Raw genomic sequence first — 14,484 nt, forward strand, 5'->3', positions numbered from 1 at the left:
TGAGAGGCCACTGGGACCATCTTTTGACATCACACTAATAAAAGGTGTATCTGTTGGTGGCTATACTTTCTCCAGTGAATACCAAGTCTTTTATGTTTAAGAACTGAATGTTTGTAACTAGGCCTAAGGAGCTAGAGTCAGCCGGCTGTTCTCAGGTGTGCAAACACACAGGCTGTATCTAGCGGGAGGTGGTTTCACTGCTGTTCATGTGACTTAAAGTACTGTTTGGGGAAAACCCTAGTATATTCCTACAAGGCACTACAATAACAACAGCGTAGGTAAGACAGGGAGATCTAACACTGTGGGCTAGATGAATAGAAAAAGTTGCATGTTGCAAATGCTTAGAATGATTTTGTGTATGTGTTTGGCTCACGTGAACAGTATGAATAGTGTATCCCCAAATCCTTTAGTGATTCACTAGCTCCCAAGCCCTAAAGAATTCTTATCTACTTTCACTTTAATATATTGCAGCACTTATCTTTGACAGCAAACCAGAGATATGACCTCACTTCCTCAACCATATCCTGCTTTCCAAGTTCTATACTAATAGTCATTTAATGTTGTTTAGATTAATTTCCTTTGGAAAACCAAGGAGAAAGCAAATGAGGAAGAAAGAGAAGTGAGATGTGGTTGCATGACTGAGGAACAGACTCTTAGAATCTGAATGAAAGTATTTTGAGAGCAGTATTTAATCTGCTAAGGGTTATAAGAATTTTTTTTAGAAGTTACAATTTAATCTGCTAGTAACAAATTTCTAAATGAAACTATGGCATAATCTTCCTAGCAGGCAAGTTTTGTTAATATGTTCTGTGGAGAAAAGTTTTGTGGAACTTAGCCAGTGGTCCTCTTCTCACCAGTGCTGGTGGTAAGTTTGAGAGCTCTTAATGCTGTAAGGACCAGTGTCCCAATCCAGACAGAAAAATGTCTGCTGCCTCTCCAGTGTGGAGAGGAGCCAAAAGTGGCCTGTGAACTGTAACCCTATTGGGCATTCCTTGGGACTCTTGAAATGTCATCGACATTGGCATGCTCTGAGTCTTTGGTCAGAAATGGCATGGCATTTATGACTTCCACCCATCCTTTGGTACCCTTTAAACATGACAGAGAACACTGCCCTGGTCACTCAAGGTGATAGTCATCCCATGCAGCATGTAATGTGCCACTCGGAGTTTTCTCATTCCAATCTTCAGGCTTCATAACATTGGAATTGTTCTTCCATAATTTCCAACATTCCAGAAATATTTGTCAAAGACAAAGAAAAGGAATGTGCATCTTTGTTCTTTTCATATGAATGACTTTGTACATATAACTTCCTGCTTTCATTATTGAGAAGAAACTAGCTCCCTTCTGTGGCAACTCCAAAGAGATTGTGCATGTCTAAGGGGTTGGATATATTTTGTAAAACTCTAAATATGTTTGTATTTCTGTGCTGTTCAGAAGTTTACCTTTTTACTTATACTAATTAAAGATATAGAGACTATATATTTAAATCATGTAAATGTAATACAGTTTAGGGGGTTTTTCCAATCTTATTTTTCATCAGCTTATCACACACATGTAGTATGCTGCTCAAATTTTTTTGTGTGCAATATAAACATTTGAACATTTCAGTCAGGTACTGAGCCAGAAAAGGTCATTGAAGTTTTCAGAAAGCTTCTGTGCTTAGAAAATATTTTGGTTTTTTTCTTAAAATATTAATATTTTATAGCTGGAAAATAAGATCAAGACTTATATGTTTCATTTGGTCATTGGTTCCTAAATTTAGGAAGCATTTGATCAATGAGTTAGTAAAGGCACTTAGTGGTTATAAAAATAGTTTAGATATTTGAGATGAAAGGCTTTCCACAGTTTCTAAGAATGTTTAGCTTAGAAAAGTTTAAAAAGTTTTCTAAGGAAGTTTAGCTGTGCTACATGTTTTGATCAGAAAGGTAGTTTCTCCTTGCTCTAGAAGATTTATAATTTGTACTTGTTCTTTGTTTCTGTTGTCACTTGTTTTTTTTTAAAAAAAAAAAAGTATTAAAATTATAAATCAAGTCTAATCATATTGAATTGTAAAACTTCTATTGTATCTTTATTTTAAGAAAAAAATGAGAATAAAATTATCCTGTTTGTCTTGCATACAGTGGTACTTGACCTGTCCTCCTAGCACGCCCTGCCTGTGGCCCTCTTATTCCTGGTGTGCCCCCGGTAGAACGCAGTGCCAGCTTCATTTACTAACCAGCACACAGATGAACCAAAGGACTCATTGCTCATTTAATGCCTCATTCTGACATTGCTCACAGGAGGGAGCATCTCAGCTTTCAAGGTGGTGACCTCCCCATGGCTTCTGCGGAACACTGACTGCTTAGTACTGCACAAAGTACTAAAAAGGTCGTTCATGTGATAATGACATGTCACATTACTGACAGCCCCAGAGGAGTGGGATGCTGTCCTGAGGCAGCCCACTTTTCCACCTGGACTGCTAACCTTCAAAATAGCCCTCAACATTTCCCTAAGAACTCTAGTACATTCTCATATATTATATATGTCCATGTTCTGTGGAGCCCTTACAACTCTTCTACAAACTGGGGCTTTGTGATGTGCTTCATAGAAGCAGCAAAGGTCCCTGCAGCTGAGAATGTGTGCTTCTCTGAGTGATGGTACAGGGTTAAGTAGAAGCCACCAGTGTTCTTTGACATGGACCATGAGAGCCCTGGAGCTGATGGGAGGACTCGAGGGTGGTAGAGCTTGGCATCCTTCCCTATCTGATTACCTACTCAGCCAGGGTCCCCATCACTACCCAGGTGCCGCAGTCTGGCTGGGCACAAGATCATGAGCCACTCAAACAGGAACAAACTTTATTTTTTAAATAACCGCCAATACCACGTGCCCAGGAAGATTCCCGATCCACCCACGCGTCGTTCTGCCGGTCCTCTCCCGGAACCCCAGCGCAAGTTCCTCCCCCAGAATTCCCTCCTACTGCACTTTCCCAACCAATGGGAACTCTCCAGGAGTCCCGCAGCAGGCCGAGGTAAACAGCAGGAGTCCGGTATCCATATGAATGTAATTTTTAACATAATCATATCATCTCAATGGCTAGCTGGCATCACCTTTCAATCAAAAATGCCATGCATCATATTAATTGGCTGTGGCTCTTAGCACCCAGGGAAGAGCTACCTTTTGCAATAACTGAATCTGGTAGCATATGAAAGGAGCATGATTTTGGAACCATTTCTTTCCAAGAAACACTTCATGAAGGACTTTACGGCTTGAGATAATCTTGCAGGGTCGGGGAAGCACACTATGGTACAAGTGACCTGTCCAACTAAACCATCAGCAAATCCTCATCTGGTGCTTGCAGACACACTCCGCATGATCACAGAGTTGGATAGATCAAGTGGGGCAGTAGATCAGTAGATGTGTTCTTTGTTCTTGATCCTATGAACTCTGGCCTTTGGGTATCCCAGCATGACACACAAATTAGAATTCCCTGGGCTTGGTGGTACATGCCTGTAATACCAGCAACTCAGGAGGCTGAGGCAGGAGGATCTCAAGTTTGAGGCCAACTTTGCCAACTTGAAACCCTGTATCAAAACAGGCTGGGGATATCTCAGTGGTAAAGAACCCCTGTGTTCAATTATCAGTACTGCCAAAAAAAAATTAGCTCTCTAATAGTTTTCAATGTATGTTTTATCCTTCAGTGAACTGGGCTGCACTCCTGGAACACATAAATGTGGACTGGAACCATGGAAAAATGACAAAAGCCACTTGATGAAATGTTGGTCATGGCTAAAGTTGAGTGAGGGGCCCATTAGATTACTCTGCTTTTTAATGTGTTTGGGAATTTCCATAATGGAGAGTTAGAAACTGCTTGCTGGCCCCAAAGCAACTTTGCTGCTAAATGAAAAGGCCACCAGTTCCTGTGTGATGAACCCTGAGTGCCTAGTGTGGGACCCTGGACTTAATAGCTTCTTCAACACTGATGCCCTGACTACACAAGCCCCCTGGCCAACAGAAGCCTTGGCCATCACCACTGTGGTTGCTTTTCCACCCTTCTAGTTGTTGGTGAAGCATTATGGAGAGAGCCCTTTATACACGTTAGTCAAAGACCAGCTCCAGCCTACCTCCTTCATTAGTCTTTCCGACTACTGTGAATCTTGGATTCGGCATTTATTGAGCACTAAATAAAATGCTTCCCTGTCTTAGAGATTTACAATCAGTAGGACAACTTAAGCATGAAATACACATAGAAAAGCATGAAATATACATACAGTACAATAAATACAAAGCAGAAATTCATGCAAGCATAATTCAGTTAAGGAAGATATTACCAGCACCTGAAAAGCCCACCATCTGTCTAAATCATTCCTTCTTCCTCCAAATCATTAATTTAGTATTCTGACTTATATGGTAATGATTCCTATGTTTGTTCCAAAGAACACGGTCTGCTTTTGCCTGGTTCTAAACTTTACACGTGGAATCATACCATTTGCATCATTTTCTGTTGAATTTTGGGTTTTGAGATCATTCTCTTTATCACTTTCTAATTCTGTTCCAATTTACAGCTCTGCCACCGGATGTCCAGTCAGCTGTAGGCAGACTTGAGCTGCTTGAGGTTGGGGCTGATGTGAAAGCAGGACTGCTCTGACCATGCTCATGTGTGCGTGTCCCTCTGTGCCTGTGCCCATTTCTCCAGGGTATAACTGTAGGAGGGGAACCGCACCTCTGCAAAGATGCACATCTTCAACTTCAGTTAATGCCAACTTCATTTTTAAAAAGTGGTGCTACCATTTCCACCCAGCAGGGTATGAGAATTCCCATTGCTCCATATTGTTTCTATCACTTGGTATCATCAGACTTGTACATTTTTGCCCTTCTGGTGGGTATTCCATTGTAGGTTTTAACTTGCATTTCCATGAGATTTCCACTTTTGCAAAATGCCTTTTGAAGTCATCTATCCATTTTTCTATAAGATTTTCTATTTCTCATATGCATGAGTTTACACACACACACGTTGTTGTAGGTTTTGCTGCTCTAACAAAATATCTAAGACTGGCTAATTGATAGAACAGAAACTTCTTCCTCAGTCTGGAAGCCAGGAGTCCACAATCAAGGCACTGGCAGGTTCAACTTCTGGAAAAAACTGATTTCCTCTTACAAGATGACACCTTGTTTCTGCATCCTCTGGAAGGGAGGAACACTGTGTCCTACGATGGCACAAGGGACAAGAGGAGTGAAAAAGGGACTAAACTCCCTGTCAAGCCCTTTCATAAGGGCACCTAATACAGTCACCTAAAGGCCACACCTCTTTTTTTAAATATTTATTCTTTAATTATAACTGGACACAATATCTTTAATTTTTTTTATTTGTTTTTATGTGGTGCTAAGGATCGAACCCAGGGCCTCGCACGTGCTAGATGAGCGCTCTACCACTGAGCTGCAACTCCAGCCCCAAGGCGACACCTCTTAATGCTATTACATTGGGGATTGAGTTTCAGTAGCATTTTGGAGATGACAAACCAAAACGATTAGCACACTCAAGTATGAAAGTGTGCATGTATGAAATGTGTGTTTTCTGGATACTGTCTATCAATTTATGTGTGTTGCTAGAGACTCATTCTGTGACTTATCTTCAATAGTGACATCTTCTGGTGGATAGGTTTCTTAATGTAGTCAAATTTATTTACTTAGGTTTAGGAATTTTTTTAATCTTATTCAAAAAATGCAGGCCAGGCACAGTGATGCACACCTGTAATCCCAACAGCTTGGGAGGTTGAGGCAGGAGGATCACAAGTTCAAAGTCAGCCTCAGCAAAAGCAAGGCACTAAGCAATTGTCTCTAAATAAAATACAAAATAGGGCTGGGGATGTGGCTCAGTGGTCAAGTGTCCCTGAGTTCAATCCCCAGGACCCCCTTTTCCCCCCAAAAAAAACACCAAACTTCTTTACATCAAGATTGTGAGAATATTGGCTTGCCTCGCATGCAGTTGGGGCTCAGGGTAGAGCATTTGCCTAGCATGTGAGGCACTGGGTTTGATTCTCAGCACCACCTATAAATAAAATATAGGTCCATTGACTACTAAAACAAATATTTTTAAAAATATTAACTAAGGGGGCTGGGGCTGTAGCTCAGTGGTAGAGCACTTGTCTTGCACATGTAAGGTACTAGGTTCAATACCCAGCACCACATAAAAATAAATAAAGATATTATGCCCATAAAAAAATTTTTTTTAATATTAACTAAGGTTTTACTCATTTAATTTGTCCATATTCTTCTCATTTTGTTACAGGGCCTGAGCAGAGCATTGCCTGATCTCAGGGGAAGAGTTACTTGTTTGAGTCCCCACCAATCAAACAATCACATAAATGTCCAGTGTTTACAGAATTGTCCTGGAGAACCACAAACCTGAAGGACCTTTAACCCTGCCCCAGAGACAATGACACCACCTCACCCCTCATCCCCTCACCCCATCCCCCCCCAGAGATCCAAGATTCACAGTCTTTGGCTATTTATTTGCACTGGAAGTCACTCATTAGACTAACCTGAGTTCCTCACACTATTTTAAGCCCTGCCTTCCTTGTGCAGTATGTGAGTGCCTACTGTATACCACACATACCACATGGCACATGCACAGTTCCTGACCCTCGTGAAGCTTGCTGGTCCAAGGTGGCAGTCAGCAGAGGGTAGAATGTGCTGGGTTGTGAAACAGGGTGCTGAGCCAGCACTGCTGAGAGCCACAGCAGAGTCTGTATGGCCCCTGGCATTTTGCCAACAGTATTGATTGACAGGCGAGGCATTACTATCCGCCTCTGCCGCTACTTTTGAGTTCTCGCACTACTTTCGAGCTCTCGTGGGGATTTCCAGGGATTCCCCGAGAGTTCCCATTGGTTGGGGAAGTGCAGGAGGAGGGTTTTCCGGAGGAGATATTTCCTGCTGCGGGGTTCCTGGACCAGCGCGTGGCATTCGGGAGATTTTCCCAGGAGCGTGTGTGAGGTTTTTTCTTGCGGTTAAAAAATAAAGTTTGTTCCTGCTTCAGTGGCTTGTGATTTGTGCCCAGCCAGACTGCGGCAATTGGCGGCCCGTGCGGGGAACATCTGAAGCTTCGGGGTAAGTGAAATTGCTTGCCCCTAAGGGAAGGCGAGAGAATGGGTGACCATTTTAAAAAACAATGTGTTCTTGTTTTGATTTGTTTTGTGTTTGTTTCAAGCTGCCTATCCCTAGAATTTTCTCAAGCAGACTGGGAAAAATGGTTGGCTCAAGGTTTGAAGTTGTTCGCCCCTGAGGAAGAGATAGAAATAGACCACAAATGCACATATCAAGAAAATAGGAAAACTGATACAACGATCTTTTGTTCCGTTTTTGCTTCATGCTGTTTCGGTTTTGTTTTGTGTTATCTTATTGGGTTGCGTTATCTTTATAACAGATTAGAAATTAGTAAAAAACAAACTGAAAAAGTGTTAAGTAAATTGTTAGAGGTTCAGACCATGGAGAAAGACATTTTAGATCAAGCAAAAGAGAAGGTCTCTCGAGCTAGTCAGACAGAGGAAGAAAATTTAAAGGAAGAAAGCTTAGAGGAGAAACAGCTATTAGGGAAAAAGCTACAACAGGAGGCTGCTACTAACACCGTTCTATCACCAGAGGGTGTAATTCAACCAACAGCTCCACCTATGGAGATAGCTGAGTGGCCCTCAACCCCGGTAGCTGATAGGTGGGATCCTGAGACAGGACCTCAAAGATTAGCATGCCCTGTACTTGAGCAGGCAGGAGGGCAGTGAATTCACCGTGCTTTAGATTTCAAAACAGTGAAGCAGTTAAAGGAGGCTGTAACAACCTATGGTCCTCAAGCACCCTTCACTGTAAGCATGGTCGAATCTATTACCAACTTGGACATGACGCCAGCAGATTGGGCTAGTATGTGTAAATCTGTGCTAAATGGAGGACAATATTTGTTATGGAAGGTTGCCAATGAGGAATTTTGCAGGGAGACAGCTAGGCGAAATGCAGCAGCCGGTTACCCTCAAAGAAATTTAGATATGTTGTTAGGAAAAGGACCTTATGAGGGTCAACGGCATCAAATTGAATATGAACCTGGCATATATGCACAAATTGCTGTAGATGCAGTTAGGGCATGCAAAACTTTACAGGGGCATGGAGATTTACAAGGACAGTTATCTAAGGTAATACAAGGAACTAATGAACCTTACGCTGAATTTGTAGATAGGCTTATTCAAGCAGCTTCTAGAATTTTTGGGGATACAGAACAAGCAATGCCATTTATAAAACAACTGGCTTATGACCAAGCAAATCATTGCTGCAGAGAGGTCATTAGACCATGGAGACATGAAGATTTAAACACATATATTAAATTATGTAGAGACATTAATGAACAAGGACAAGTCTTGGCAGCAGTACAACAGGCTTTAGGTGCCAGGCCAAAACCATGCTACAATTGTGAACAAACAGGACATTTTAAAAGGAGTTGCCCCATAAGAGGAGGGTTTAACAAAGCTAGGTATCAAAGGAATAGAATACTGGGTATTTGCCCACGATGCCGTAGAGGGAGATATTGGGCTAATGAATGCCGTTCTCAAACCACCATAGAGGGTACTCCATTATCAAAAAATGGACAAGGACCAGGTGTTTACCCACAATATCGTGGAGAAAGGCATTGGGCTCCATTGCCAAAAAACGGACAGGGGGGCCCAATGCTCCGGGGCCCACGACCACAAATGTACGGGGCACTGGAGGAACCCAGAAACACCATGGAGGAACCCAGCAACAGCATCAGGGTAGTGCCCAGGACACATTATCCATCAGATCTCTCATCAGACGAACCAGAGAGAGCGCAGGGTTGGACATCTGCGCCTCCGCCAGAGCAGTACTAACTCCAGAGATGGGAGTTCAAATCATTCCCACAGGAGTAAAAGGACCTCTTCCCCAAGGAACAGTAGGCTTATTGTTAGGACGCAGTTCTTCTACTTTAAAAGGACTTATCATGATAAGTCCCGGGGTAATTGATCCCGATTATGAAGGTGAAATAAAAATTATAGCTAGTTCTCCAAAGGGTATATCAGTAATTTCACCAGGAGATAGAATAGCACAGTTATTAATAATACCCAGCCTACATGATAAATTTTCCAGTAGTAGTAAAGAAAGAGGTTCCAGGGGATTAGGCTCCACAGGTGTAGATTGGGCTATGCTATCTTTAAATTTAGATTCTCGCCCAATGCTAAAACTAAATATTCAAGGACATGAATTTAATGGGCTACTGGATACAGGTGCAGACCTTAGCATCATATCTCGCCAAGAATGGCCAGAACATTGGCCGTTACAACAAGCCACTCAAACGCTTCGAGGCCTAGGAGTGGCAACTAATCCCCATAGAAGTGCAATGGTATTAGATTGGAAGGATCCTGAAGGATGTGAAGGAACTATACAGCCATATGTATTGGATCATCTTCCTATAAATTTATGGGGACGAGATGTCCTAGATCAATTAGGTTTGACATTAACAAATAACATCAATCCAAATGTGCCCACTATTAGGGCTAAACAAGGTTTCAGGAAAGAAAAAAGATTAGGAGAACAAGGTATAGCAGCACCAATTCAAATAGATCAAGGAATAAATAGACATGGACTGGGTTTTCAGAAGGGGTCACTGAGGCAATAAAAATTACTTGGAAATCAGAAAGACCAGTATGGGTTCCTCAGTGGCCCCTGACTAAAGAAAAGATACAAGCAGCCCATGACCTGGTCAAACAGCAATTAACGGAGGGACATATACAACCTTCCAAATCTCCCTATAATACTCCCATTTTTGTCATTAAAAAGAAATCTGGTAAATGGAGATTACTGCAAGATTTAAGAGCCATTAATAATGAGATGGTTATTATGGGACCTGCTCAATCAGGGATTCCTCAATTGTCTGCTTTGCCAAAAACCTGGTACGTTTTAGCTATAGATATTAAAGATTGTTTTTTTTTTTTAATTCCAATTCATCCTGAGGATAGTCCACGTTTTGCATTTACTATCCCTGCACTGAATCATGAAGGTCCTGATCAGAGATATGAATGGAAAGTACTCCCTCAAGGGATGGCTAACAGCCCAACTATGTGTCAAATTTATGTTAACAAAGCAATCCAGCCACTTAGAAATCAAAATCCTGAACTACAAATATTTCACTATATGGATGATGTATTGTTAGCACACAAAGATAAAAACACATTGCTAGAATGTTATGCCACACTTACAAATTTATTAAGAAATTATAATCTAGAGATAGCAATAGATAAAGTACAATTAAATTTTCCAATTAATTATTTAGGAGTTCTATTATCCTCAACCATGGTCCCTCCACCAAAAATTCAAATACGAGTAGATCAACTCAAATCACTTAATGACTTTCAAAAGTTATTAGGAGATATAAATTGGATAAGGCCTTATCTAGGCATACCAACAGGAGAGTTGGGACCTTTATTTGATATCCTAAAAGGCCCATCAGATCCCAATTCACCCAGAATATTAACGCCTGAAGCAAGAAAGGCATTAAAAATTATTGAAACATATATGGAAAATATGCATTTGGATAGAATTGATATAAATTTGCCTTTATTATTTATTGTAATACCAACAAAAAATATTCCTACAGGAGTATTTTGGCAAGAAGGTCCATTATTATGGATACATTTATCTTATTCTCCTAACACTATTCTTACTAGGTATCCTGAGGCTGTAGGACAATTAATACTCAAAGGAATAAAAGCAGCTAAGGGAGTATTTGGAATTTCTCCCAATAAAATTATTACTCCATATACTATGGATCAAATTGATGAGTTAGCTAATGAGTTAAATACTTGGGCAATAATCATGTGTAAATCTAATGTTTCATTTGATAATCACTTACCATCTAATCCTTTGTTGTCTTTTTGGTCTTTGCATCCTGTAGTTTTTCCAGAAATGACAAGAAAAACCCCTATCATGAATGCTCCAAATGTATTCACTGATGTGTCAAATAATGGTACAGCAGCAGTAGTTACCCCTGATCAAACTTTTACATTTTTAGTACCCAAACAATCAGCTCAAAATGTAGAGCTTAATGCAGTTTTACAAGCTTTTGTGATGTTTAAAGATTCTGTATTTAATTTATTTTCCGATAGTCAGTATATAGTTAATGCTATAGTATCCCTTGAAGATGCTGGTAGGATTTCCCCTTCCTCTACTGTTTTCTCTTTGTTTTCCACTATACAAAGTCTGATATGGGACAGAAAAGATCCATTCTTTATAGGACATATCAGAGCACATACAGGATTGCCTGGAGCCCTTAGTTTGGGCAACGATTTAACAGATAAAACTACACATGACATACATATTTTCTCTACACTAGAAGAAGCTACAAATTTTCATAAAAGGTTCCAGTCAATGCTAATACTCTACAAAAGCGTTTTAAAATAACTAAGGAACAAGCTAGACAAATAATAAAACAATGTCAAAATTGTGTGACCTTTTTACCACAAGTTAATCTTGGAGTCAATCCTAGAGGACTGATACCTAACCATATTTGGCAGATGGACGTCACACACTTGCCAGAATTTGGAAAATTAAAATATTTGCATGTTACAGTTGATACTTCTTCCGGATTTTTGATGGGCTTCCTTCATGCCGGAGAAAAAACTAAAGATGTTATAGCTCATTGCTTACAAAATTTTGCCACTGTGGGCATTCCAAAACAGTTAAAAACAGATAATGGTCCTGGTTATACTTCTACCTCTTTTAAACAATTTTGCTCATCATTTGGCATTACTCACATAACAGGAATCCCATACAATCCACAGGGACAAGGCATAGTTGAAAGAGCTCATCAAACTATTAAAATGTACTTATTAAAGCAAAAAGAGGGAATTGGAAAGGGGTATATATCCCCCAAAGATGAACTTAAAATAACCCTCTTTACTCTAAACTTTTTAAATTTGGATTCATCAGGGCTTAGTGCTGCGGAAAGGCATATGTGTCCAAAAAATGTACATAAGCCTAAGGTGCTTTGGAAGGATATTCTAACAGGACAATGGAAAGGTCCAGACCCAGTGATTGCCTGGAATAGGGGGTCTGTTTGTGTGTTTCCACAGGGAGAACAGCAGCCGATTTGGATTCCAGAGAGATTAACTAAGGTCCTGACCCAGTGATTGTCTGGAGTCGGGGTTCTGTTTTTGTGTTTCCACAGGGAGAACAACAGCCGATTTGGATTCCAGAGAAACTAACCAAAGCGAATTCTACGGACGGAAAAAAAAAAAAAAAAAAAAAGGTGATTTGACTCAAATGCATAACAGCTGATATCCAGAGCTCCAGTTTGGCTATTCTTGCATCTGCGACAGTGATTAACCAGGATGTTCTTTTCAATATTTATTTTATTATTGCCTTTTCCCACAGCATAAAGTTCTATTTTATTTTTGAGCTCATACAGACCTAGGTTAATGTTTTCCTGATTAGTTTTATTTTTTGACTGTGGAGTTTTTAAACATTGCAATGGAAATTTCACCTAGGTAAAGCTACAAGGCCTTTACTATCGTCTTATGTGTTGTATGTTATGTGTGCACACTTCTGTTTTGTGTTGTATGTCTGTATGTGCGTATGTCCATAGATTATATATGAGGAGCGCTCATGAATAATTGGATACGAATTTTTTTTTATTCATGTGATTTTAATGGTTTAATTTAAATTGGGTAAACAGCTGTTGAAAATTGTTTTAATATGTAAACAAATAAGGAGGTTAACAGATCTGTTTGTTTACTTTCACCTTTCCTTTTCATTATATTTAATAATTCTGTTCAGGATAATGTAAATTGTTCAAAAAATTGTTTTCTTAGTGCCTGTTGGAATGTTACATAATTTTTTTCTTAGCATCATTGCCAGAATTCCTATCTTCATCCCAGTGCCGGTGAAGACAAAGATAAAACCAAACTATAGCTTCCTCGATAGTTATCACAACAAACTGTATAAACTGATGCATCAATGAATAATAACTCAACAAGTAATGCTCAATCAAGGAGTTGATTTTACTTTGGGAGGAAATGGACATATTGACAGATTACTCTGCTTTGAACTGCTTGCAGAACTTGCCTGGACTATGTATCACTTGTATGCATTGTGAACTATCTGTTGGTGCAGCGAATTGTGGTAGTGCTGGAGTATTTTTGCTGAGGTGTCACCGGTGGTACAATTTTTCAAAGGAGCCATCAATTGGCTTAGTGTCATGGCATTTGGCATGCTCCTCCCTTCTACTAGTGATGGTCTAAAATTTGGGGACCAACAGAGGTGAGGCAAAGAACCTCACCCCCCCACTGGCACCAAGGCCAAATTTGGGGGCCAACAGAGGTGAGGCAAAGAACCTCACCCCCCCACTGGTGCAAAGGCCTATCCACAAGTATGGCTGTATGCTGGACCAGTAGTCAGTGACGGGTATGATCCAATTGCAGTGGTACCAACCTACGGCACATGCACAGTTCCTGACCCTCATGAAGCTTGCTGGTCCAAGGTGGGCAGTCAGCAGAGGGTAGAATGTGCTGGGTTGTGAAGCAGGGTGCTGAGCCAGCACACCATGGGGGCCAACTGTTTGACAGGGACAAATCCGTACCTCTTCCTCAGGCTGAGAGCTTTAGGGGTAAGGTGGGAAGTCAAGAGATGTGAAGGGCCCCAGGGCTGAGAACAGCCGGGGAAGGCTTGGAAGCAGCGTGGCTTGGAAACCCAGTGTTCTTTGGTGTGGCTGGAACCAGGGCAGCAAGGAGGGTCAGGCAAGAGATGAGGCCAGAAGACAAGGCCGGTCAGAGTGAGGAGAGCCCCAACAGCCTGTGAAAGAGCGTGAACTTGGTCTAAGGGTAACAGGACACCGGGACATTTCCCTGGAGGCAAGTGGCATTTTAGAAAGCTCATCCAGGAGCTGGGCCCGCTGCCTCCACCTGCCTCACCTCTGAACTCAGCCGCCACCCCTGGCCCTGCCTCGCTGGCCCAGTTTTGCAGCTTCCCTCTCACTTTAGATCACATGTGCCTCCAACACGATAAGCCCAAGAACAAAAACTGGGGCACAGCCTTTGGTCAAAAACCAGCCACTGTGAAAACATTGCCTCCGGAGATTTCACCAGAGGTTAGCTCAGGAGAGCCGGGTGGTGGTCATGGAAAGTCCTTGTGAGGTGATTGTGGCTGTGGGGTCCTAGGGCCAGGAGGACACTTAAGCATCTGCTTCAGTCACTCTGGTAGAGCAGGGCGCCCGAGATGCACAGCACTGCCACGGTGCTGATGCATTCAGACTGGGAGAAAACTCACTTATCCATTGTGTATTTTACAAGCAGGGACTAGGTTGTGTGTGTGTGTGCAAAAAGTCCATCTGCAAGTAACACCAGGATTCTCATTTATATGCAATCCAATCGACCAATTATTTTTTTCCTGATAACATTTAACAGAAGAACTTGTTCTTGCTCTGGGGAGAGCTTAAGTCAGAAGCAGGACAGCCGAGAATGC

The 14,484-nt window shown here is 41.3% G+C and overlaps 1 protein-coding gene across 1 annotated transcript in view; it reads left to right on the forward strand.

Annotated features, from left to right (window-relative positions):
• Positions 1–6,887, forward strand: part of Avl9 (AVL9 cell migration associated) — a 57,767-nt gene extending 50,880 nt beyond the window's left edge. Inside the window, exon 16 of the mRNA XM_076836131.2 lies at positions 6,266–6,887. Within this exon, the coding sequence (XP_076692246.2) occupies positions 6,266–6,288 (23 nt within the window). The 3' untranslated portion in view covers positions 6,289–6,887. The remainder of the gene's footprint in view (positions 1–6,265) is intronic.
• The last annotated feature ends 7,597 nt before the right edge of the window (positions 6,888–14,484 follow it).

Source organism: Callospermophilus lateralis, chromosome 1 (genome assembly GCF_048772815.1).
Source record: "Callospermophilus lateralis isolate mCalLat2 chromosome 1, mCalLat2.hap1, whole genome shotgun sequence".
In the NCBI taxonomy this organism is placed as follows: domain Eukaryota; kingdom Metazoa; phylum Chordata; class Mammalia; order Rodentia; family Sciuridae; genus Callospermophilus; species Callospermophilus lateralis.